This window comes from Lemur catta, chromosome 1 (assembly GCF_020740605.2).
Source record: "Lemur catta isolate mLemCat1 chromosome 1, mLemCat1.pri, whole genome shotgun sequence".
Lineage (NCBI taxonomy): Eukaryota > Metazoa > Chordata > Mammalia > Primates > Lemuridae > Lemur > Lemur catta.
Genome location: NC_059128.1, coordinates 43,454,761 through 43,480,445, shown reverse-complemented (window position 1 = coordinate 43,480,445; position 25,685 = coordinate 43,454,761). Strand labels below are relative to the sequence as shown.

At 41.3% G+C, this 25,685-nt stretch overlaps 1 protein-coding gene across 10 annotated transcripts in view; it reads left to right on the top strand.

Annotated features, from left to right (window-relative positions):
* Positions 1-25,685, top strand: part of GNG2 (G protein subunit gamma 2) — a 146,374-nt gene that overhangs the window by 84,191 nt on the left and 36,498 nt on the right. Inside the window, exon 1 of one of the 10 annotated variants that reach the window (XM_045567169.1) lies at positions 20,944-21,067. The exons of the other annotated variants lie outside the window; for them this stretch is intronic. Coding sequence (XP_045423125.1) covers positions 20,977-21,067 — 91 coding nt within the window. The 5' untranslated portion in view covers positions 20,944-20,976. Of the gene's footprint in view, positions 1-20,943; positions 21,068-25,685 lie in introns of those variants that run through there. 10 annotated transcript variants of the gene reach the window in all.

Genomic DNA, 25,685 nt, shown 5'->3' with positions numbered 1-25,685 from the left:
TATTCATGATGGAATAAAAGTAACCGTGTTCCTGGTCACCTAGTGGTTAGTACAGTCAATCCTCATTATTTGAAGATTCGTGTTTTTGAATTTGCCTACTTGCTAAAATTTGTTTGTGACCGCAAAATTAATATTCACGCACTTTTGCCGTCAATCACAGACATATCCAGAGGGGTGTAAAATAAGTTGCCCGACATCCACATCCCCAGCAGTGGTTAAACCAAGGAAGGGGATTACTGCCTTCTTGTTTCAGCTCTCATCCTACAAACAAGGGTTCTTTTCATGGTCTGTTTAGTGCCATATTTTTTGCATTTTTGTGCTTTTTGTTGTTGTTGTTAGTGGTGAATTTACTGTTAACAGTGGCCCCCAATCATAGTGCTGAAGTGCTATCTAGTTTTCCTAAGCCCAAAGAGGCTATTGTTACTTGAGCAACGTAGACTTGCACAATAAATCCTTAGAAGACAGCAAGAACTTTAATAGACATATCCAGTGTTTTTCCTTGTGCCTCTGCAATTTCAGGAAGTGACAACTACTACTAATTCTGTGGTTTGGGAAGAACCCAGAGAGTGACAAGGTGGCTGTGCCTTATGGAGAAAATACACGTATTATATAAGCTTAATTCAGGCATGAGTTACAGTGCTGTTGGCCACAAGTTTAATGTTAATGAACCAACAATAGATATTAAATAAAGTATCTTTAAATAGAAAAATATATAAAACAAGATTATATGTTGATTGGTTGACAAAAATGTGACAGAGGCTCCTGGGAACCTAACCCTGTATTTCCCCTAGGTGCGATGCTTCAGTGTCTTTGGTAACTTTATAGAACGTAACTACTGAGAATAAGGAGAAGTGACTGTGGTTTAAGTGAGAATGTGGTCTTATGTGCTCATATCTGGTCAAATATTATTGGTGATATTCAAAATCTTGGGCAAGGCAGAAAAAGATAAGTGTTTTTAGGTTATTGTATTTTTTTAAGTCTCCTATGGCAATGAACATCCACAGTTCCAGACCTCTGTGACTTTCAGTCTTTTGTAGAGTTTTCAGATCTCTCATTCCCTTTTTTCCCCTCTAAGATCAATAAGAATATCATTATTTCAATAGTGTAGATCTGCACAATAAATCCTTAGATGGCAGAAACTTTAGCAGATGTATCCAATATTTTTTCTTGTGTTCCTTCAGATCAGAAAGTGACAACTACTACCAATTCTGTGGTTTGGGAGGAATCCAGATAGTGACAGGGTGGCCGTGACCCAAATCCTAATAAGCCTATGCTGGGGGTAGTGAAGCCTCAAACCTCAGAGAACTGGTGTTCTTAGTTACAAGCATAGCGACCAACTTTGGCGAAGCTTACCATAGAAGGAATTTATCAAAAGGATATGCAATACTCATAGAATCTTTGAGAGACCTAGAGAATTTTCAAATGTAGGGAATGGTTAGTTAGAAATAACACTCTGATCATACCACTGAACTGTTCCAGAGAACGTGCCACCCCTGCCTCTACTCAACACAAACACCACAGCTTACACAGCCAACACCTGACACTGAGTGCTTGAAAGCTGCCACTGGAATGCTGCCACAGTTGTCTTTGAAAGCCCAAAGTAGCTGCCGTCACACCCACATCCACCATCCCTGATACTCCATATTACTAGCTTCCAGCTCAGAGTCTGGGCAGAAACCTGAGTGATGTGCCTTCACTTTAGCTGCAAGGGAGCCTGGGAAGTGAATTTTAGTATTTGCCTCAAAACGTAGAAAGGAGAGAGGGAAAGGAGGAAAAAAGAATGATAAAAGTCCCTTACCATCTTGCACAGCCTATGTTAGAGTTCCTTACAGGGAAAAATTCACCTGTGGTTACTCAGAGCGCCATAGGGAGATGTTGGGATGACTAACTGGCCTGGCCCACCCACTCCCAACGAAGGGACCTGGAGCATGATTTGTATCAGTGCCTGGGCTTCCCAGGCTGCTGTAACTGCTTTGTGTACGTCCCCCTTTCACGGTAGTGTTGGGGGAGAGGAGAGAAAGAGAAACTATATACACTGATAAAAACCAATTTTAAAGAAGTACCAAGCTTAAGTCTTTTGACTCATTCATGTTCTAAAAACATGCACAAAATCAAAGCTCTAAAGGAATCTGCATCCACGTCTATTGCGAGATTCAAATATGATTTTCAGTGTCATATTTATGTCCTGGCAAGTTTTTGATCAGCTTCATTTCTTTAGAAAATCATTCTTGGAAGGCACTTTATGCCCGTTGAGGTAGAAGACACCTTCAAGCAGTTTCTATGTCTTCCTGATGGTCCAGCTGGCTGAAGCCACGCAGAGCACGGCGGTTTGGATATGATGGTTTTGACAGAACTTGATGGCTAATACATCTGCATTTTAAAACATTTTTCTTTTCCCATTTTATTATAATATTTTTCATTGTCAGTTTCTTGTTACATGAGCACGCTGGGTTGCAGGAGGCAGGCGGGGAGGGTTGTGCTCTCTGCAGCTTCTGGCCTGGCTGGCTGCATCCAAGCTCCTGAATCACCCCATCACCCAGGGACTGGAAGGAGTTGGTTTAAATAATCATTTACCTTTCGCTGTGACCCCAATATTTAGAAAATTCTGGTCTTGCTTCTCAGACATATGGGATTCCGCAATATTTCATTTGAAAGAGTTTTGTTTGCGGAACAATTTTAACTCTTTTACATTTTGATTGTGAGATAGCCACGGTTTTTAATCTTTGAAGGCTGTTGTACTTTCTGACTCGTTACCACATAAATGAAAACTATAGTATATAGGTAGCTTGAAAATAAAAATGATAGTTATCTGAGTTAAAATTGCAGTAAGGTTTTCATCCTAAATACCTCTACTACATGGTTAGGCTAAACTTTTCTGAGCATATCTTTAGATTACAAGTGAAAAAATAAAAATAGATTTAGGGAAGTTGGGCCCATTTTAGTTACCTTCACTTTTTTAGTTTGAATGGGAGACAAGCGCAAAAAGAACAGAAGCTGAATATGCAAAGAAGTAGGTCACCCGTGGTGACAGAGGGGGTATTCTTTGGCAGGGTGCCACGCAATACAAAAGAGACCTGAAACAGAATTTTCCTTCATCCTTCTAAGTCAGTAAACTCAGGGGACTATTGCTGTCTGTTTATTTCATGGAAGTCGCTAGACCTGGGCTTTCCACATGAGATAAGACTTTGTACTCCCTGCCTTTCCTACCACCTGACACTCAAGGGCCCTGCTCTGTTCCTTTCTCCTCCTCCTCCTTCCCTCTTCCCCCTCCCCCTCTCCCTCCCCCTCCCCCTTCCCTCTCCCCCTCACCCTTCCCTCTCCCTCCTTCTCCTCCTCCCCCTCCTTTCTTTATTTTACTATTTCATACTAAATCTTTTTGGCTACTAGGAATGAAGACATTGTGGTACCTTTTATGTACCATACTTAATGATGTATAATGAGTCTTTTCTTCTTTTTGTTTAAAGTGTGTATTCTGTAAATGTAAATTTATGCATGAAGCACGATTTGGTATAACCAATGCACTGAATGTTCACCTTTAGGGGGTGGGTAAACTGGATTCCATCTCAATGGAGAATGAGAAATTTTTTATCTCACAGTAGCATCTCTAGAACAATGATTTCCAGCATTTCAAATTGGAAAAGTCTTTTTTTAAAATAAAATTTTATAAACTCAATGTATTGTATGATAGGAGATATACTTTTAATATCTATTAGCTGAGAAAGCTATTAATTGGAAAGTGTTTTTAAATGAGTTTGCATTTGATCCATCACACTGCCCTCTCCCTGTATTTATGAAAGTAGAAGAACATATGTGTGTAGAGTATATTTTCCATGCAGCCAGTTGGGGAATCCTTTGCAGGCCTACAGGACTTTATTACTAAGCCATGCTGGAGGCACAAGTGTGACAGCTCCTGGATTTTATTCAGGCTGGCAGCCACTGCCAGTCTCTTTGGACCAAACTGGCAGCAAATTGATGGTGCCCTGGAAGAGATTGGCTCCCTCCAGACATGCTGGCCGTGCTCCCCTGACCTCGCATTTATTTTTGAGGTGCTGATTCATTCACACACTTTTTTTTAGTTATACAAAAATGTATAATACACATACAAACCATTTTAAAGAGAAAATGAAAGCCATCCTAGAACTAATTGAACAGATGCTTATGGCTAGATTCAAAACCGTTGTAAATAGGGATCTCAAGTAGAAATATACTAACAATAATAGCAGGAAAAAAATTTCGAGAGTTTATTTCTCTCCCTGCACTTGGTGTTCAGCAAGATTAAACTTACATTTGAAAGGAGTCCATTTCTCCTTTCATCAGAGATCCCATTTAGCCCAGAAACAACGGACAGCTTCCAGTGTTCTGTCCTCTTCTCTTTGTTAGGGTGTTCTCCTAGGACACTGAATTTGAACCACTGCCTCACTCAAAAATGTAACAGTTTGAGCGGGTCAGATAGAAAAGGCAGAAGTCTTTTAAAAAGCACAGGATTTCAGTTGGAAGGTTCCATGGCCAAATCAGTTCCTGGCTCCTGTGATCTGGGTGACTTCCCCTGGATTCCTCCCCCTGCCCCCATCATCAGTGATATCCTCCTGAGGACAGAACAAAATACTCTCCACTAACTTTAGTCATTGGTCTTTACCAGTTTGAGGTTGTACAAAAAGGGAAGCAGTGTGAGACTCTGTTTAGAGTATAAAGATGGTATGTGCGGGCTGGGAACAGGTACTAAAAATTAGAGCTGATTGGGTCCTGTATTACTTATCTGTGGCTACATAACAAAATAACCCAAACTTAGTGTGTTAGGACAACAAACATTTATCTTCTCACAGTGTCTGTGGCTCAGGAACCCAGGAGTGGGATAGCCAGGAGGCTCTGGCTCCTGAAGCTGCAGCGAAGGTGCTGGCTGGGGCTGGAGCGTCCAGTTCCCGGCTCATTCATGGGGCTGTTGGCAGGAGGCCTCCGTTCCTCACCACAGGGGCCTGTCCACAGACTGCTCATGACATGCCTTTCCCCAGAGCTAGCGATCCAAGAGACAGAACCCGAGACGGAAGCCACAGTCTTTTATAACCTATTTCTAGAGGTGACATACCATCATTCCTGCCACATTCTGTGGGTCACACAGGATATAAATACAAGGAGGCAGGAATTATTGCAGGCCGTCTCGGAGGCTGGCTACCGCAGGTCCAAATTTGTAGCTTTTCTAGAAACCGTTGATAGCTGCATGCTTTGTAAGTCTGGTGCTATGTCTAAGGACAGATTCGTGATCAAGTTAATAATAATGATCTATCATATTTTGCTAACAGTGTTTATACCTTTGCTTTAAAAATATAAATTTGAATGTTTTATTTAAGTAAAATATGCTTATAAAGTCTGTAATAAGTACTAGGGTACAATATAGAAATTGAAAGTTTCATATAAATTCCTTTTAAACACAGTTATTAAAATATATATCACTATAAAATATATTTATTAAAAAACTAGACATTCTGAATCTTGATTTTATTCACTTGACAGTATATTGTGGATATCTTTTGATGTCAGTATATCAAATTTATTCTTTTTACTAGCTGCATAATATTCCATGAAATGACTATAGCAAATAGAATAACTTTACCAGAATTATCTAACCAGTCCCTACTATTGGACAGTTGACTTTTTTCCTCCAGATTTTTAATAAAATAAGAATTGTGTTTGTACATGTATGTCTGTGTGCTATGTGAGAATTCTTCAGGGTAAATTTTTAGAAGGTGAATTCTTAAGTGAAAGGGTATGTGCATTAAAAATTTACCAGATATTGGCCAGGCGTGGTGGCTCACACCTGTAATCCCAGCGCTTTGGGAGGCTGAGCTGAGAGGATCACTTGAGGCCAGGAGTTCAAGACCAGACTATGTTGCCCAAGCCTGAGCAACATAGCAAGACCCTGTCTCTTACAAAAAAATGTTTTAAATTAGCCAGGTGTGGTGGCGTGCGCCTATAGTCCAAGCTACTTGGGAGGCTGAGGTAGGGGGATCACTTGAGCCCCCAGGAGTTAGAGGTTATAGTGAACTATGATCAGGCCACACTGCACTCCAACCTGTGCAACAGAGCAAGACCCTGTCTCTAAAAAAAATTAATCAAATACATAAAAATTTCCCAGATATTGCTGAATTATCTGCTAAAAATATTGTATCTAATTACTCTCTTTCCACTGGTGACAAAAGTGTCATAACATTTGCCTACTAAAGTCAGCCTCACTTCATTTTGATATACCTAGCTGTGATTTTGAGGAAGGCATGGTATTATACTTGGCAGAGGAATTTAAGACCAAAAAAAAGGAAAAGTCCTGCTATAAGATCATAGCAACCGTCAGGGGTTGTGAAAAGAACCCTGTGAGGGGTTGATTCCTAGGCCGTGCCACCCCCTCCAGAGTGCTGCATGTAGCGTCAAGGCCCAAATTTGCCTCCTCCACCTTCAGTATGAACTCTGGGGGTGTTTGCCCAGCTCATCTCTTAATGAGGTAAACTCCGACATATCCAGGCGTCTGTCTGAGCGTTGGTGAAGGCAGTAACAGGTAGAGGTGAACATAAGTGTATTGCCAAAAGCCAGCTACCCCAGCTTTTCCCTGCAGCCCGCCACCATTCCTTTCTGAAAATCCCGCTGTTGCTTTGGCTGATACATCAGACTCAAGATCCTTTAAGCAGCATGCAAATTATCCAAAAATAGTAATTCATGGATATTAGCCATTAGTATATAAGCAAGGTTAATGTTTCACATTACTCGAAGAGACCAGGATTCTGTAAGAATGGAGTTCATTCATTCATTCATGGATTCATTCAACCATGAATAAATATTGAGTACCCACTGTGGGCCAGAAGCCCAAACAGGCACAACATGGAACTTCATAGCTAGTGGGGAAGACGGACAATAATCAAACAATCACAAATATTTATTTATAAACTAATTATGTCTAAGAATGAGCACTATTTCAGGGAGCCAAGAAAATGGAGATCTAAAGGGATGAGCTTGAGGTCAGTAAGAGAGATGCTAGGAGAATTGTGACAGACAGAAAACAAATGAACACGTAGCATGCGTGCAAAGGCCCTGAGGTAGGAAGGAGTTGGGCTGTTTGAGAAATTGAAAAAGGCCAGTGGTGGCCAGAGGCAGTCATGGCAAGAAATGAGGCTAGAGAAGGAGCTAGGAGCCAGATCATGTAGGACCTACACATTGAAGGAGCAGTTTGTAAAAAAGAATTCAGGATATGGAAATGTTCAAAAGGGCAGATATGGAGGGGAGGAGGAAAAGTGATGGCCATTGGGCTGGAAGGGAGAGATCTCAGCTGGGTAAGAAGGCCCCAAGGGCTCTATTCGCCACGAATCTCCTACCCGTCGTTGCCTACCTGGGCTTTGTGGGCAGAACACCATTGTGCCGGAACAGGTCCCAGTACACGGTACACACTCCCGGGGCTGTGCGGCCCTGCCAGGGCCCACCTGTCTACTACCCTCATGGACTTAGAAGTCTGTGCCCCACTTGTCTTTCAGCCGCCTGGGAGGATTCCAACAGAAGTCCATGCTTGATTCTATTAACTGAATTACAGAGGAAAGGCCCTCGTGCATTCAGCAAACCTTAGCCATCTGCACATTAGCCTAAAATGTTCAATGTTGTAAAAAGCCCACAGCAGCATGCCTCTAAAACAGCACTTAATTGACATAATATGGGTCACCTATCTACATGGAATTAGCTGGCAGAGCTTCCAGAACAACCTACTTTCCCTCCCTTTTGTCTTTAGTTTTTGAATTTTTGAAATGCATTCCTGCTGCTCAAGTCAGTTTTAAGCCATTATTTAACAAAGAGGTGTCCAGTTGAGAGCTGCGCTCCTAGCTCAGAATTTGTCTGGCGGTGCAGTTAGGGACTGAGAAGGGAACATGGGTCAGGGGCCTGTCAGTGCTGCCCACCAAGCTGGCCAGCCTCAGCACGTGCAGGAAAACACAAAGTGTACATCGCACGGCTTAGTGCCGTGCTTTAATGGGATAAGCTTCATAAAAACCGTGCGTATGCACATGTGTATGTACGTTTGTGTTTGGAGTGGGAAAATGTGCATAAATTCTGTTATGGGCCAGGGAAGGGAATGATTATCAAGGCCTATGAGAATGATACAGTCCCTGAGCACTAACTTGGTATTCTTGTGTCCTGACTCAGGAAGCCACAGAGCTGAATGGCCCAGGATGTGGCCCTTGGACACTCACCGCCTCAGTTCACATCCTGGCCCCTCCACTGACTGCCTGGGAAATCATGGAAATTTAGTGAACTTACTCTGAGCTTCATTTTCCTCATCTGTAAAATACGAATAAAGATAGCCTTTTCTTATGGGGCTTTTGTTAGGATTAAAGGAGCTGAGGCATGAAAAGGGCTTTGTAGAAAGTGATTGCTTAGTGAATGAAAAAACATAGCTAATAGTGTCAGGCACTGTTCTAAGTGCTTTACAGACACTCATTTGTCTGCTGTTCCCAAGGTCCCAGGAAGTATGTGCTGTTACCATCAGCCCCACTTTCAAGATGAGGAAATGGAGGTACAGGGGTTCAGAACCTGCCCAAGATCACACAGCGGATAAAAGGCTGACCTGAGACTTGTACTCGGGCAGTGGGGCTCAGAGTCCAATCTCTTAACCGCTTTGCTCCCTGTCTCTCAACCGCATACGAGTGTTAGTTTTCATTATTATTGGGAGATGGAGAAGAAAGAATGGGGGAAATATGGTAGGAATGGCCAGAAACAAAAGGAAGAGAGCACAAAGCTTCCCTCATACCTTATGCAGGACTGTGAGCTACTCCCACCTCCACCCCCACACCTCCTCCTCGAGCCTCGACCCCCGAAATCCCTCAATCCCAGTGGCTTAGCCTAAAAACTGAGTGTGTCCTGACAATGTTCCACCCTCACTGATTCCAGTTAGGCCAGGGAGAGACTGTCACTTCCTGCAGCTGCCATGGCTGTCCTGGTTGAAGGCTGACCAGAGGTCTTCCCAGGGATACCTGACACCATCTCCAGAACAGAACACCTCCTGTGGGTGGAGTCCTGTCCACTGTCATTACTGCTGGGCTTCTTCAGACAAACCAGAAGTGCCCAGGGGTGAAATTCCCAAAACAGAACTGCATGACTGGCCAAATCTGACATTCTAGGGAGTTATTCCCTACAGGGTTACCAGCCTAGATTCGAAATTCTAAGATGTCAGTGATTCTAATATGAGGCCAAAGACACCAACCACACAAGGGAATAACATTGGTGAATAGTCCTTTACAAAAACCATACACCAGATATTATGCTGTAACCTGTATTTCAGCTACCTGGGGTGTGTGTGTGTGTGTTGTTTCCTGGAGGTGGGAGATTGCCCAGGAAAGCTAAAATAAATATTTAAGTAAAACTGCTGAAGCTCATTAACTCTGCTGGGAATTACTTGAATCTATAATCTTATGTTTCTGCCATCAAAGGGATGCTAGGATGCTACTACTGACGTGTTCAGGGATGAAGTCTCATGATATCTGCCACCTAGTTTCAAACAGTGGGAGAGAGAGGGACAGAGAAAGTAGAAGTGACAGTTGTTAAATCTAAGCGGTTGGTATGTGGGTGTTCATTGTTTTATTCTTTTGATTTTTCTGTATGTTTATATTTTAAAAAATAAGTTGTGGAAAATATGAATATGAGCATTACAAAATAAAGTTTATGGGGAAGAATTGAAAACATTCTTCTGTGGGATCTATAGAATGGGAGGGTACAGGATTAATGGTCCTTTCTCCCAGGTCATCATCTGTGGGATCAGGGAACAGTAAAGACCTAGATGGGCTGTAGGAAGGAAAAACAGCTAGATGCGGTTGGTCTGGTTGAGAGTGTTATGTGCGTTCACCACTGTTGGATTTAATTGCTCAGACATTTCTCTTTCCCAAGGTTATTTTCAGATGGGAATCTCCCCAGTGGCTTCCTCAGTAAAGATCAACACCAATAATTCGTGCAGTTTCTTGACTTATGTATTTTCATCCCTTAGCCCGTATTATGTCCACAAATAACCAAATGATTTTTTTGTATTTGCATGACTAAGTTTTATAAAGTGCACACAAAATTTCTACCCAATTTGCCATACTTAGGCCTTTCTGAGCTGTGTTGGGATAGGAATTTCTATATGTGTGCTTAAAACTGGGAGTCTCTGTATCCAGTACAAAGTTCAAGGTTTTGCTTGTTTGCTTGTTTGCTATTTTTATATACTTTTGCAGAAGGTACTGAAGTTGCAATCATCTTCTGTTTTTTGAGAGAGTAGTAGTTCCATTTTGGCTCTTGAGCAGGTCTGCCACCACATGTATTCCTGCAAGAGGCTGCCAGACATGGCTGTGCCATTCGGTGGGGCCATTAGGCAACACAAAATGGCTGAGTCAGACCAAGGCAAAATGGAAGACGACTGCCATCTTGGTCCACTTCATTATGTCTGCAAGAAATACTGAAGAAGAAACACTGGCCACAATAACCGTAGCTCCTGCTTCAATCCTTTCCCCTTGAATCTTCTGGAAGGATCCTCCATACTGAGTGCCCAGGGTTGGGGAGCAATTAAAATAAATACTAACTGTTTTGGCAAGAGGTTTGGTAAATTATCTTGGGTGTTAAGTCCCATGCAACATTATCTGATAGTAATGAGGTATCAGCAGTTTTTATCTATTTAAAACTTTAAATAGACCACATGAGTAATGTGCTGCAGGTGCTTATCTCTACTTAATTAATTCATTTGTAAGTGAAATACCTAATTAAAGCAATCTAAGGGAGCTCCTTTGCGATCTGGTAACAAAGAGAGATCTCTGCTGATGAAACTTGTTGAACTCATCCCTGTGGGCTAATTAGCTTTATCAGATTTCGGTTGAAGAGTTCTTTTTGGGTTTTTAAAAAATGTAATACAGGTTTGAACTGGTCTTTAATGTTCACTGGAGTCGTTCACTTATCCATAGCTTTGGAAGAAACCTGAAGATGACTTGATTGGAATCTCTCTTGATAAAAAGGGCAAAGACAACACATGCCCTAGTATCGTGCCTTTTTGTCATGCACACTGCCATCAGGAAGGGCCAAAGAGCCTGCCACGCCATAACTGCTTGCTTGACTTTAACTGCAGGGGGGTGTTTCTGTCTACTTAGGAGTTTGCTTTGCCTTTACCTTGCCAGACAATTACGTAACCAAAAGTGTTTATCTTTTCACCTCAGCTATTAAGAAATGTTAGCCATGTGTAAAGCTCACGTGTACTAATCAGTTCAATTATCTGTTCCCTATATGCCCTTTCCCTTATTTATTCTTTTCTTGGAATGGGGGCATCATCCTTAAAGAAAAAGAGCCAGGGCCGGGCGCGGTGGCTCACGCCTGTAATCCTGGCACTCTGGGAGGCCGAGGCGGGCGGATTGTTTGAGCTCAGGAGTTCGAGACCAGCCTGAGCAAGAGCAAGACCCTGTCTCTACTAAAAATAGAAAGAAATTATACGGACAGCTAAAAACATGTATATATAGAAAAAATTAGCCAGGCATGGTGGCACATGCCTGTAGTCCCAGCTACTCGGGAGGCTGAGGCAGGAGGATTGCTTGAGTCCAGGAGTTTGAGGTTGCTGTGAGCTAGGCTGACTCCATGGCACTCTAGCCTGGGCAACAGAGTGAGACTCTGTCTCAAAAAAAAAGAAAGAAACAAAAAGAACCAATGCCTTGTAAAGGCAGTTAACTAGTTCACAGCTAAGGGTGGCAAATTTTGGTTGAGAAATTTCTATTTTATCACATTGCACCTCTGTTCCGTGATGAGGGAAAAGGATGCACTTGAGTGTGATAATTATGACTGACTTAAAATGTGTTTTGTTCCTTGTAAACTGTTAACAAAGCATAAATGAATTCACAAAAGACTCTCACGATACAGGGGGGATTTAAAAGAGGCAACAGGAAAACAAATTGAACTCTAGGGATAAATGGAAAATTAGGGAGGGGAAGTGGGTAAATATGATACATTAGAAGCCATCTGTTCTCTTCTATGATTAAAGTGACTGTTTATTTTTTTTTAAAGTCTTCTTCTATGAATTTTAGGACCTTAAAATATTTCTTCTCCAATACGTAAAATTGGTACTTTTCTAAAATGCTGTGTAACAAAAATGCTATTTGGGAAAAAGGTGGCATTACGCTAACTTAGTGCTGTGAAAGGAGCACATACTTAGCAGGATTTTTGCCCACATATGTGAATTAAGGGTCCTTAGCAAACAGCTGATGTACTCATCTCAGGCAGAAACACACTGCAGAATAGCACCACATCCAGGTTTTGGGGTTCTCCTGAGACTGTGGCAGTAGGTAACAGGTAATAATATTTGTTATAAGGTAAACCTGTCATTTTAAGAGAAGGAGACATTAGAAACACAAAGCAGGACTATGAACGAATATAAAAGTCAACCTCAAAGATAAACTCTTTCAGAACAAGAGCCTTTTCCTGTTTATTTCTTTATCCTTTACAACATACAACACAGCGTAGGCACCAGCTGAATAAAGAACAATTGATTCAATGAATGAAATCATGCATCGCTGTACCTATATAATCATTTTATTTCTGTGTAAAATTTCTCTGTGTTCAGTGGTAGCTGATAGTGTCTAACCAAGGGCTAATTTTAGTTAGAAAGTCATATTTTACATCCATTATTATTTTAGCTAGACGAAAACACAGAAATTGAGTGGGTGCTGGAACACATCCATTATTTGCCCCCTGGAGATAAATGGAGTAGTTGAGAATAAGCAGAATATGGTGGGAAAATCTGCACATCGGCTTCCCACAAGGACCTATTTTGTGCTGAGTTATTTCATATTTCGGTCTCTAGGATGCCAGTGTTACAACGTCTTAACATGCTAAAATGTCTCCACCAAAATAATTCTGGAAAAAAACAAATGGAAATTAATGCAATTAAACACCCTCTCCTTGGAGAGTGGATTTGAAGCTGGTGCAGCTTCAACAGTGGCCAGCGAGGGGGGAGGAGGCCAGGAGGAGGATAGGCAGCCCCAGGGAGGCCGGGCCCCTGCAGCGAGGCGGGAAGTGCTGATGCCTTGCACCACACCCAGGCTGGTGTCAGTATCCCAGGGGTGCAGTGCGGTGGACAGGGCACATCAGGTCGTAGATAGCATCAGGGTTCCAGGGCTATCTGTCAGCTTTGAAGCTGCCTCCCAACTAAAAGCATTTAAGATTCAGGGAGGAAAGTCTCAGCGTTGGGGCTTACGGCCTGGCAGAAGGCCCAGCCAAAGGGGTGGGATGCAGGGACCGTTATCTGAGTGCCCAGGTGTCCCCCAGGTCCCTGGCTGTAAGGCTTAAGGAAGCAAAATCCACTTCGGACCTCACCCCTTGATGGAGATCTGACTTCATATCCACTGCCAGGTGTGTTTAGGGCTGGCTTGGGCTCTGGTGGGCACAGCCTGCTGTCGCTAGAGGGGAGGAGGTGGTAGCTAGAAAAAACAGGACCTAATGGACTATCTCTAAACCTTTGGCAGCCCTTAGGCATGTGAGCACATCCTCAGCTGATCCTTACCCCTTCAAAATATCTCATTTCTGAAATTTCTTCCATCATAGTGAAAACAGTCCCCACATTCTCCAGAGTCAAAATACTCAGCAGTCAGCACCCTTCCCAGCGAAACCCAGCCACTGCCGGGAAGAAGGGCAGGCAAGAAACAGTCTGTCCACAGCTGCGCTTGCCCAGCCCCAGGAGAAAAGCACAAGAAAATCGCGTCCCATTTGTCAGCAGTGACGTGACTGTTTGCCTTCATACCGCAGTCGCCTCTGTAATCTTCCTGCGAGACGCAGCATCCTCTAGGGAAGGAGTTGGAACCTTAGCCCACTGCAGAGTTTATTGGAATCATGTCTTCTTTTAATCAATTAATATCCAGCAAATAGTATAAATCTTGCACATACTAAATTTCCTCTGATTAAAGGTATTTAGGATTAATCAAGGGAGATTTGTTGTTCCCCGAAAGTAAAAGTCAGGATTGTTTTTTTTAATTTAAAACCATGCTATTGAGCTATTTAGTCATGATTATTTCAATCACAACGGAAAATCTGAATTTTGGATCATTTCCTTATTAATCTTCAGTTACACTGTATTAAAAAACTAACAAACCAGCCCCACTCCCCAAAAAGAGAAGACAAAAGTTATGATAATAAACCAGAAGTGATGGGGTAAAACGGGGTTCGACGCAATCCCCAAAGCATTTTTATTGGACAGTGTATCAGACACCTGCTGAGGTGGTACGGAACACGCCTTGGCCATGTGGCCAAGATGCTGTCATGCACGTGGTAAAGAGCTGCACCATCTCTGCACTGCAAGGGGCCGCTTTTTGCCAGTTTTGCTTCTTAGTTGTCCTTATGTAGACGTAAGTCCCAACTGGGAGCATTTTTCAAAAATATAAAGTCAAGTTTTACCTCCTTCCTTTAAAAGAAAAAGAGCAGATTTTGCAGTTTCATCTTAATAAGATGAGGCAAAGGGTTGAACCCCAATTTTAAAATTATCCATTCCAACTTACACAAAACTATTTTCTTAAAAACAAAACAAAACAAAAAAACAAGAGCAGTTGTTTATCTCTGGCATGGTCCATATGAGAGAGTGCTTACCTTGTGTTTGCAGGCTGTCTTCCAGTAATTTATGCTTCTGAAAATAAGTAAATAAATAAATACACTAACATATATAGCACAAAAATAAAACAGTTTTTACTTGGAGACCCGCTACAGAATAGAAACTAAGAAAGATTGGTTACTCAGGCACAAATAAGCTCTACTGGTTTGCATCTATTTTTTTATTAACTTCATCGTGAAAAGGTTAAAAAACAAAGCATAATTGTGCTTAGAGAAATTCTTACATATCATCATCAAAGAAATGGAATTTAGAAAACTACTTATGATTTTACCCTTAATTTTATAATTAGAATAAAAGCCTCATTAATTTAAATTCTACTAATTCTCTGTTTTATTTCAGTGACTGGAGTAACATTTAATTTTACTCAACAAACCTTTTCTTTGTGGATAATAATGCACATGTTAATGCAATAATGTTGAGAACAAGATTATAAGAATAATGTTTAAAATGTTAAAAGAATGATTTGGTTTTGAACATATTTAAGGTCTTTAGAAATAGCTCTTTACATATAAATAGTGAACGTGCCAAACAAAAATTATTTTGTCTAGTCTTTCAAGCAAGTCCCCAAAAGAAGTGCTTTGCAGCATACTCTCTTCACATACTTTGAGTTATCCTCAGAACTTAAAAGCAATACGTTTATCCCTGATACAACCCGTAATTTGGGTGTTTTAGACTGGTCTTTTTCCTTCTACTTAGTTTGATGATTGAGGTTTAACAACATAGCCAATCCCAGCTAGCGGGTTCCTGGCCCCTGAGTGAAAGGTAGATTTGTAAGCCAGCTGAGCTTTGCTGATTGAAACTTGTTTGTTTAAACATGTTCTGCCCTAGGAATGGCCATGGTCCAATGGCTGCGTAATGGACACCCAACAATACATGTTTGTTAGGCAAAACATGGAGCAGCCTAAGATCATCTTTTAACACTGTAATGCTAAGACGTTGGCGTAAGTTCATTCAACAAATTTTAATTGAACCCCCATTTATGTACAGGTTCTAGGTATTCCCTTTTCCTCATGGAGGTTACAGTCTAACTGGGGAGACAGGAACTACATACGTACATAATTAGATATGTGTAGCCATCCCGCAGTGTCCATGGGGAATTGGTTCCAGGACTCCCCACGCATAGCAAAATCCATGGATGCTCAAGCCCCTTATATAAAATGGTGTGTAGTATTTGCCTGTAACCTATGCACATCCTCCTGTTGACTTTAAATCCTCTCTAGATGACTTAGAATACTTACATGTAAATGTTGCATGAGTAGTTGCTGTTTAGGGAATAGTGACAAGAAAGAAGTCTGTCCATGTTCAGCATAGATGCAATCATCCATTCTTTTTTTCCCTAATATTTTCCATCTGTGGTTGGTTGAATCCATGGGTATAGAACCCATGCGTGTAGAAGTCTGACTGTAATTACAAATTGTGATGGAGAAGTACTCTGAAGGGTAGGAACTGAACACCATGAGACTATGGGACATGATGGGAAAAACTTGTTTCAGACAGAATTTATCAACGGAAAGGTCCAGGTGAGCACCAGAGATGTTAAGCTCTTAGTTTAATGCCCCTTGAACAGTCCGTATTCCCCCACTTCCCTTGCATCCTATTTTGGCAGTGGAAGATGCCACCACCATGAATTTTACCTGGTTATTGCCAGTGGAGGTATTGATCTTCTTTAACCAAGACATCATGATTGTGTACAGGCCTGACAAATTGCAATTGTTGGGGCCATGGAAACATGGGAGCTGGGCTGCTGAGGAGGATGTGAACTCTTTGGGCAGGGTGAGGGGTGTGGTATTTACCCATTTTATTAGGATTAAAGTGATCTTAGTTCTGCTCTGGACTTCGCCAAGAACTAGCTGTATTCCTCTGCATGAGTCCCCTAACTTCATTGGATCTCATTCTTTCTCCTATAAAATGAGATTATGAAGATGAGATAACTTCAGAGGTCCTTTTAGATTCAATGTCCTAAAAAGCTATATGGTAGAGTAAAAGAAAGTAGACCCCAGAATCAGATTTTGAGAGTTCAATCCCAGCTCTGTCACCTCCTAGTTGTGTGACTTTGGGTAACCTGTCTTAACCTGTCTGTATATCCAAGTCCAAAACTGTAAGATGGGGGGTAATATTAATACCTACCACGTAGTGTTGTGAGAATTCAAAGAATTAATATAAGTACTTAGAATAGTGCCTGCCCCATGGTAAGTACATAAGAAGTGTTACTGCTATTACTGTCCCCTGAAAGGAGGTCACCTTCTTTAAGGACTGGACTCTCATAGAGGCAGAATATTCAAGACACTAGAGTGGACATGCGAACAGAATAGTGTATGGGAACCAAGAATCCACATTTCCAGACTTCCTACCAAACCTCTCTTGGTTTCAGGCATGTTTTATTTAAAGGTGCAACTTTTTATTTCTGGAAGAGAAGCCAAATCGTAGGATGCTTTATTTCATACCTGCAAGGAGTATCCTCTTCCTGGGACACGGGCAGGTAATTAAGCCCCTGGGTATGGGGTGTGTACAGGATATTGAGTTAGTGCCTACTTCATAATGCTTTCACACCTGCAGCCAGGACAGCAAAGCAGCAGAAATAAATGCCATTGCTCGGGATGTTGAGAGGTGGATTCTCTTAAGGCAATGAATTTTTGTTCTTCTTAAGCAATATAATGAGACCTCATAAATTAAATTTGGAAAGGACTTTTCAAATTGCAAAAAGATTCATTAAAAAATGTATAAGCATTAACTTTAGCTGACTTTTATTTGTCGTAGAGATTCTGTTTCAATGAATCTCATACAGATTTGGAATAACCGGCATCATTTTCTCTTCATTTCTTAATGCACCCAAATCTCTAAAACTCTATCATTCTCTCCCTTTGTACTATTTTCTTTAGCATTTTCATCATAAATGGTGCCACTTGGACTTATTCATATTATGATAAATTGTTATTAAATGTCTAATAAAGAATGAGACTTTAATACATATCTTTTTTTTTCTGTATACATGTGTATGTCATCTTGTGACAGCCAGAACTCCAGCCTTTTCCTACATACTACTAAGATTTGGAGATGTCTCAAATAATTTAGGAAATTATGCTTCTGCGGTTAGAGAGAGGAACTGTTTTTTTCTGTGACAAACGAGAATAATCTGATGGGAAGAAAATTGCTTGCGAATCTTGTAAAACAGAGAATGTAGCTTCTTCAATGAAAGGAAAAGGAGAAGAAAAAGACAAGAAATTGTCTGCTTAGAGAAAACCTAATTCCCTGACACTTTTCTGGAGACCCGCACACTAGGGTCTCTCCTAAATGGTGCTTGCCGCAGATGAACCCCCTCTTGGAGGGGAAGACCCCAAGTGGTTGTGAGCAGGGGACTCCTTTGCTAGCCCTGACAGCCACTCCCTGTCGGCCATGTAACACTGTCACTTCTACCTTAGAAAAGTAGATTTCAACCTCTCTGACACTATCCCCTGCCCCTCCTTTGTCCCTAGCCTTGTGACATCCTCCCTTGAACCTTCTCCCTGTCTCCAGTTTCTCCTCCCTCTCTGAAGACTGTTCAGAAGGAGCTCGGTTTTTCCTAAAGAGTAAGAAACAAAAAAGTCTTTATGTGGCGGTCTGTTTAAGAAATAACGGACTCTCGCTTATAAAGGGCCCTTTCATTCTGTTTGCTGGTATGTGCTTCCTGGGCAGCAGGGGGTGGGAAGTTCCAGTGGAGTCCAGTCAAAGACTGCAACTGCTGATTTCCAAGGCTGCAGGGTGGGCACGGAGGGGAGGGGCCCGGCGCCATGCCTGTAGCCATGTAGACACTTTCTGCAAAGAGTAATGCAGAACAGCCCCAGGGGCTCTTGGCTTTAAACGTGCCAACGTGCATTTTGTTAGCAGAGCAGCTCTTTCTGGCAAATAGCTTTCTTATGGTTTCCTGTGTACAGGATGCTTTTATTTTTCACAAAGCACCCTTATTTAAAAATAATAACCGAGCAGGGAAAATGATAGGCATTAAGTAGGAAATGGTTGGAAGCTAAGGTTTCTTTTTTCATAGGCTATTGAAGGGCTGCCATGGTTAAGCCAAAGTGACACACTTCCTGTGGAAACCGTCAAGATGGTGCCTGGAGTGAGAGGGAGCATTTCAAAGAGCATTCCCTCTTGGTCCTGGGTCTTAAGTTAGAATTATGTAGGGGCAATCAAGCTTCCAGGAAGTTTGAAATTTGAATCTGAGCTATGGAGGTAGAGAGAGTTGGCGTAGAGATTCACATTTTTTTTGAAATTGAAATTAAAAGGTTTCACTTTTCCCCATGCATCCAAATATGTCTACTCACATTTAAATTTTTCTATTCTGTATTGGTAAATATATATTTTTATGTATATATTTGATTTAGATTTAAAAGACATTTATTTGTTTGACAGACTTTAAATGGATTTCATACCACTTTAGTATTTTCTTAAATTGGAAAATTGTAACCATGAGCCAAGATTAATATGGTAAAAGTTTCACTTTATTTAAAAATATTTTATACTAAAATAAACATGGAATAGAATGCAAAATGTGTACGAATTTAAGATAAAAATGTAATACAACGCTTGCTTGTGACAGAAAAGGCTCCCAGAGTCCCCAGGGGTGGGGGTCGACTCTTCTCAGCCTCAGCAGAGACTCTGAGGCACCTCAGCTTAGGGCTGGTGCTGCAGGCCAGCAGGAATGGGCAACAGAAATTGGAAAGATTCTCTGCCCAGAGATAACCAAATCCTCACTCCCTACCCCACCTTCATTCTGTCATAATAAAATCATTATCCTTTTCAGGTCTCTCTCTTTTTTTCTTTTTTTTTCTTTAGAGACAGGGGCTTGTTTTGTCACCCAGGCTGGAGTGCCGTGGCCCAATCATAGCTCACTGCAACCTCAAATTCCTGCCTCAGCCTCCTGAGTAGCTAGGACTGCAGGCACGTGCCGCTGTGCCTGGCTAACTTTTAAATTTTTTTTTTAAAGTTGGGATCCCACTATGTTGCCCAGTCTGGTCTTAAACTCCTGGGCTCAAGCAATCCTCCTGCCTCAGCCTCCCCATCTCTGCAATTACAGACACAAGCCCCTGCCAGGCTCAGGTCTCTCTATTTAAATGCATATTGGTCATTCACATCTTAATATGAATTACTTTAAGCAACAGCTTTCTATTGCGATTGACTTCATAGACCAAATCAGAAGCTTTAGGTTCCTAACCTAGGTCACCTAACAGTTTTGTGGACTAGAGCAAGCCAGTTAATTCCTTCGAGCCCCAGTTTCCCAATCTGAAACTAGGAATAACACCTATGTTATAGAATGGCTATGAAGTCAAATGGCATGACGTAGATGGAAGACCTTTATTAAATTATAAAGTACTATTTAAATGTCAGTCATCATCACTGTTAGTCATTTTAGTTGAGATTAGTAATACATCACTATGCTTAATCATTTTAGTTGAAATTAGTTAATAGAGAAGAATGGTATGGGCAGAGGTAATTTTGAAATATAAGACATGTAGGAAGATTGGGGCCAACATGTGTTACCTCAGTGAGGGACTTTAGCATTTGAAAGTACTACAGGTCAGATGAGAGAAGGAAGAGGAAGGAAGAGAGTAAATCTGAGAACAAATTTCTGTTATGCAATTCAGCAGAGGAACCTTGAGGTAGAAACAGTCCCTGACAACCTGTCATAAAGGGAAAAGTCCATAGATGAGATTAATCGTAAATTGTTAGGCGGCCCCCAAGGCACAGGATGTGGAGCTCTGAGTATACTATTTCTCCAAGCAAGGATCTACCAAAAGTGTGAATAATTGAAGGTAAACACTGGCCTTCCTTAGTGTTCAAAATATGTAATGCCCTTGTCCACTTCTGTCACTGCTGCCTGTCATCTCTTCTCTTGTGTTCATCATCCTAATAACAGACAGCAGTTGTGAAGTTGTACTATGTATGGGGCACTATTCTAAGCACTACATGAATCATTTTATCTGCACAGCAACCCTAAGAAGTATATACTTGAATACTCCCATTTTATAAGGGATTCACAATTATAGCTAGATAGGAGGAATGGTTTCTACTAGTTCTCTAGTGTAGGGTGACTATAGTTAACAATTATTTATTCTGTATTTTCAAATAGAGAATTTTCAACAGAGGATTTTGAATGTTCCCAAGGCAAATAAATAATAAATGTTTGAGGCGATAGATATGCTAATTAGCCTTATTTTACCGTTTTACGTATTATATATGTGTATGGAAATATCACTGTGTGCCCCATAAATATGTACAATTATTACATGGCAATTAAAAATTTTTGAAAATTCTATTTTGCAGCTGACAAAACTGAGACTGCATGTTTAATTAATTTGGTTAGTATATGACAGAGGATGCAATTAAAACCAGGCGGTGTGACTATAGAGCTGGGCAGATTCTGTGCCTCCTTGTGCCTGCTCCCGAGTGACGGCATAGTTGTTGCAGGTAATTGAATGTGCAGAAGACAGGAAGCACTCACAATCGCTCCTCTGAAAATCGGAGAACACTCCCTTCTTTGGGGCCTGCTGCTCAAATCCTCTTGTGCAAGACTTGACATTAAAGTCTTAAATATACTTGGAGAGGTGAGGACAAGTAGGTCCAAAGAGAAAAACACTCCAAGAAAGTGATCTATTGTGCTTCTGTTTCATTTTTTAAAGCTGAGTAAAGGTTTGAGAAGAACAGAGGTCTAAGGACATTGAGAAGGGAAAGTGTAAATTTTTTTAAAAGAAGTGTTATTTAGTGAGTTCTCAATCTGATGTTGTTTTGCTGTCTTCCGGAGTCTCCTGAAATCATCATTTTGACACGTTTGCTAATAACACTGGGCTTCACCAAGGCACACTTCAGTTTATTTAGAAAAAAGTCATGAAGAGCAAAGCCAAATAGTGGATCTTAGATCTTAACTTTTGAAAATATTCCATCTCTTTCCTTCTAAATAAGTCATAGAAATTACAGGCGAAGGCAGATTCATGTGTAAGAAAAAAAGCAGAGGGTTTACTCTGACACTAGAAAGAACTTTGGGCTAATGTTTTTAGGGGTGGGCTGTGATGGGCAGAAATGTAGGCTGTTCATCTGGTGCTCAGTGGGCGGTGATGGACCCAAAATGACCATTCACACCTGAGAATGGTGGTTGCCATACTGTTCCCCATCTGAGATTTCTAATTTTTTAAATGACTAGTTTTGTTACCCTTTATCGACCGTTATTAAAAAAAAAAAGTCTTACTAAAAAATAGATTAACATTTATAATAGTGTGGGTATTAAAATTACCAAAGACAATAATCTTTTTGAGAAAATACTTGGATTCCGGTACCAGATATTTGCATTTCTTTATTTTCAGGCTCATTCATATAAAATAACCTTTCACTTATGACCCGATCAATAATGTGGGCAGTAGTGTGAGCACCTTTGGCTTAAGGTCTTCACAGGTCAGGCCCTTGGATGTAGATGCCCTGGTCTGGCTTGAGGCAAGTTGCCAAACACACTTCAGCTGGGACATTTTCTTGGGCTGTTAATTAGTAGAAGTTAAGCATCTTCTCTCCTTCCCGGGATACACTTGCCTTCTCACTTTTTGTCTCCTGGACCATTAGCAGTTCCATTTGGTCAGATAGTTCCATTAAATGGATAGTCAGTCCAGCAACATGATAAATAATTTTGTCTGGGGTCAAATTTTTATTGCTTGTCTGGAGCTGATGTCATTTTAAATTAAAATTACCATACTTCTTTATTCTGATCCCATTCTCCAACTTCATAGTATTAAAGTTCTTCAAATTCAGATTTTTTTTATAAATCTCTAGTTTAATTAAGACCCAGCTACCCTTGGATGAGTAACTATAAACAGCATTAGACCTCCAAAGTCAGGCGGGTCTGAGTCTTCGTCATTGCCTCCATCAGGTGGCCAAGGATCAAATATCAATTCATGTCCAAAGCTGGGGAAAAGCTTTGTTTTCTGTTTCTATTGTTAGCTCTGGTCACGTATGTAAAATAAGCTCCTCCACCTTTCTCACTCTCACTTGTAACATTGTGTGTGCCTTTAACTGTATGGCTTGAACAAGTCCCATACCTGTGGGCCAAGGGAGTACACTGAGCTTTGTATTTATTAGCTAGAAATTCTTATTTAATCTAACAGAGTGCTATATTTCACAATAGTATTATAAAATAAACTTTTCTTTCTCTGTGGGGGAAAAAAGGGTTCGGGTGCCCCTCCTACATGCTTCCACTATACCCTGGGCTTTCTCCTAGCATAGTACAAATCATACCACATTGAAATTGCTGATTTATGGATCTGTCTTTACCTCTAGAGTATAAGCTCCTTGAAAACAAAGCCCTGCCGGGTTCCCTCTACTATGCCTGGCTCCAAGCACTGCCTGGCACACTAAGTAGGCAGGCCTGAAATCTCTCCACGATGCTGAAATCTGAAGGGAAGTAGCCCCATAGGGCTGGCAAGATTTCTGTTCATTTGCCCAGTTTAGATTAAATAAAGCCACCTAGATGTTTAGGAAGAATGATCTGTTATGTCAAGGAAGACTGAAAGTTTTAAAAATGGAGTCTTTTGTTGTTCTTTGCAAACAATGAGAAGAAAAGATGAGCCAATCCCTCTGTGTCATTAGAATCCTGAGATTTTTGTCCTGACACCAAAACACTTAGAATACCAAGTCTTCTCTTAATTCCCCATTGGGTGTTTGCCTTTTTCCAGCCTTGGTACCATCACAGTAACTAGTGGGAACTAAATCCTAGTCTGTTACAAATGATGGGCTTTCTTTGTTCTCCCCAAACCATAACCTGAGGAATTTTAAAAGACTCTTATTAAACATTCTGTTCTGTCATTTATGTATATGTGGAACTCAGGAATAAAAAGTGTTTCATAAACAAGGGGGATTACTGACATCAGGGTTTATAGGACCAAATCCTAGGAATTTCCAGTGACTCTGTAATGTTAAAGGATTAATTAGACCTCTGTAAAATGAATTGGGCTCATTTGCTTCATCAGGAGTCACCTCAGTAACAGGCTCAGCGAGTAGCCTGGCTTGGATACAGGGCTGCCTGTTGTTTCTCTTCCAGCTATTTTAAATAGCTGCTGTAATGGGGCCACTGACCGCTTCCGAGCATCCCGTTCCTATCTACCCCCAGTGCGGGTGCAGTTCATGCCTGCGTGACTCATCTGACGTTTACTGAACAAGTGAAAAGAACATGAGGATGCTGAGAATCGGGAGTCACTAAGCAGCCTTTCGGGACACGCAGGGTTTCTGAAAAGGAGTGTCTGTAAATCACAGGACGCTCTAAGCAGCTCCAGCTGAATTCACCCCTCCGAGCAAGGTGAAAGGTAAAGAAAAAGTACCAGGCATTAGTCGTGAATACAAGCCTTATGTATGTGCCTAGAGCCAATCGTTGATTGCAGATGGGTGGGGCTAATGAATAGACACATGTTAAAACTCAAAGTGATGTCTACTTCCCCTTCCCACTCAGTTTTGGTCTGATTTTCATGAAAATACAGTATTCTTTAGGAAGAGACCGAATCCATTTGCTGCAGGGACATCCTTGATCCCTCTGTGCTTGGTAGGGTGGAAAACAGGAGGGTGTTGGGCCGGCACTGAGAGACCACCTGACAATAGTCATTGACGTAGGTTGCTCTGATGCCAGTGTGACGGATAAATGAAAATTTTTATAGGAGATTCAATACCTCTGGAAAACGATTTGCTAGGATGACATTATCTGTTCTTGTCGGCCAGAAGAAAATGTATCACCCTAATTTTAAATTCACCAGTAATGAAAGCATCTATCTCTAGAAATTTAGAGCATGTTTTTATACAGACCACCGATCGCCACTCCCCTCTGTAAAGTGGCCCATTCGTCTTAGCTCAGCCTGTGTGATGCTGAATAGCTCTCAGCTGAGCCGGCAATGCTCTGACCAGGCATGAGTTGGTTTTCGGATTCTTTTGTGTGTGCTTCCTTCAGCATATTTGGCCAATGCACTGTACAAATATGGTCGGAACACGCTCATTCCTCCTAGCGGAGTCAGCTTTGCCGTATTCTAGGACCACAAAAGCCTTGTCCCGCCCCATCCTGCCACATTCCTTGGTGATGGCGGACACAGAAGCCACGAGCCTGACTAATCCATACCCATCAGAAGCAAAGTGATTCCGGATGTGAGCTCCATCCTGGGCCCTACTTTATGGAGGAAACTAGTCATTTCTACAGGAAAGACCTAGCGTGAACAAGGATTCTGTTCCCTGGGGCTTTCTAGTGTAAGTCCTGGTTCTCCAAGACGTGAGATTTGGCTTCTGGTCACCATCTTTGACCTTGGTGAAGTCACCTGATCTCTCTATTGTTTATTCATCGGCAAAATCTGTTTCTGGTTTGCCTCAGAGGTGTTTCCCCCAAACAGGGGAAAATACAATATCAGTCATGGAAGGTAACCTTTCACTATGATACTTGATCATTCTATATCGATGGCCTAAAAATTAAACAGAATAAATAAGCCCCAGAAGTATCCCTTAGAAGTTAGCATCAAATCCCCTAGCCTGTAGGTAAGAGCAATGTTTAGAGAGTCCAACAGGAAACCCGTTTTAAAGCTAACTTTCTATAAGCTCTCTTTTAAAGATTCAAAATGCCAAACCTCTCAAGGCCCATCTACAAATGATTAATAGAAGCAAACCCCCTTCTGAGAAATGACTCTTTTGACAAGGCATTATATGTGCTTTATTCATGCGTTCATACTACAGATAGTTATTGAGATGAAAACAATTATTCGTTCTACCATGAGGCAGGCACCATTCTAGGTACCGGTGGTTTGGCAATAATCAAAACAGACTAGTTCTCTGTTCTCATGGAGCTTATGTCTTAGTGGGCAGTCCAGGCAATAAAAATAAAAAAAATAAAGATAAAATATATGTCAGGTGGTAATAAGTGCCAAGAAAGACCATCAAGCAAGGTAAGGGGGATGAGAAGTCCAAGAAGGAGGGTGCTTGTTTAGACAGGAAGGTCAGGGAAGGCTTCTAGGTTATGTTGAATCAGACACTTGAATAAAACGAGGGAGTGAACTGTAAGAAGTCCAAACCAGGGGGGTGA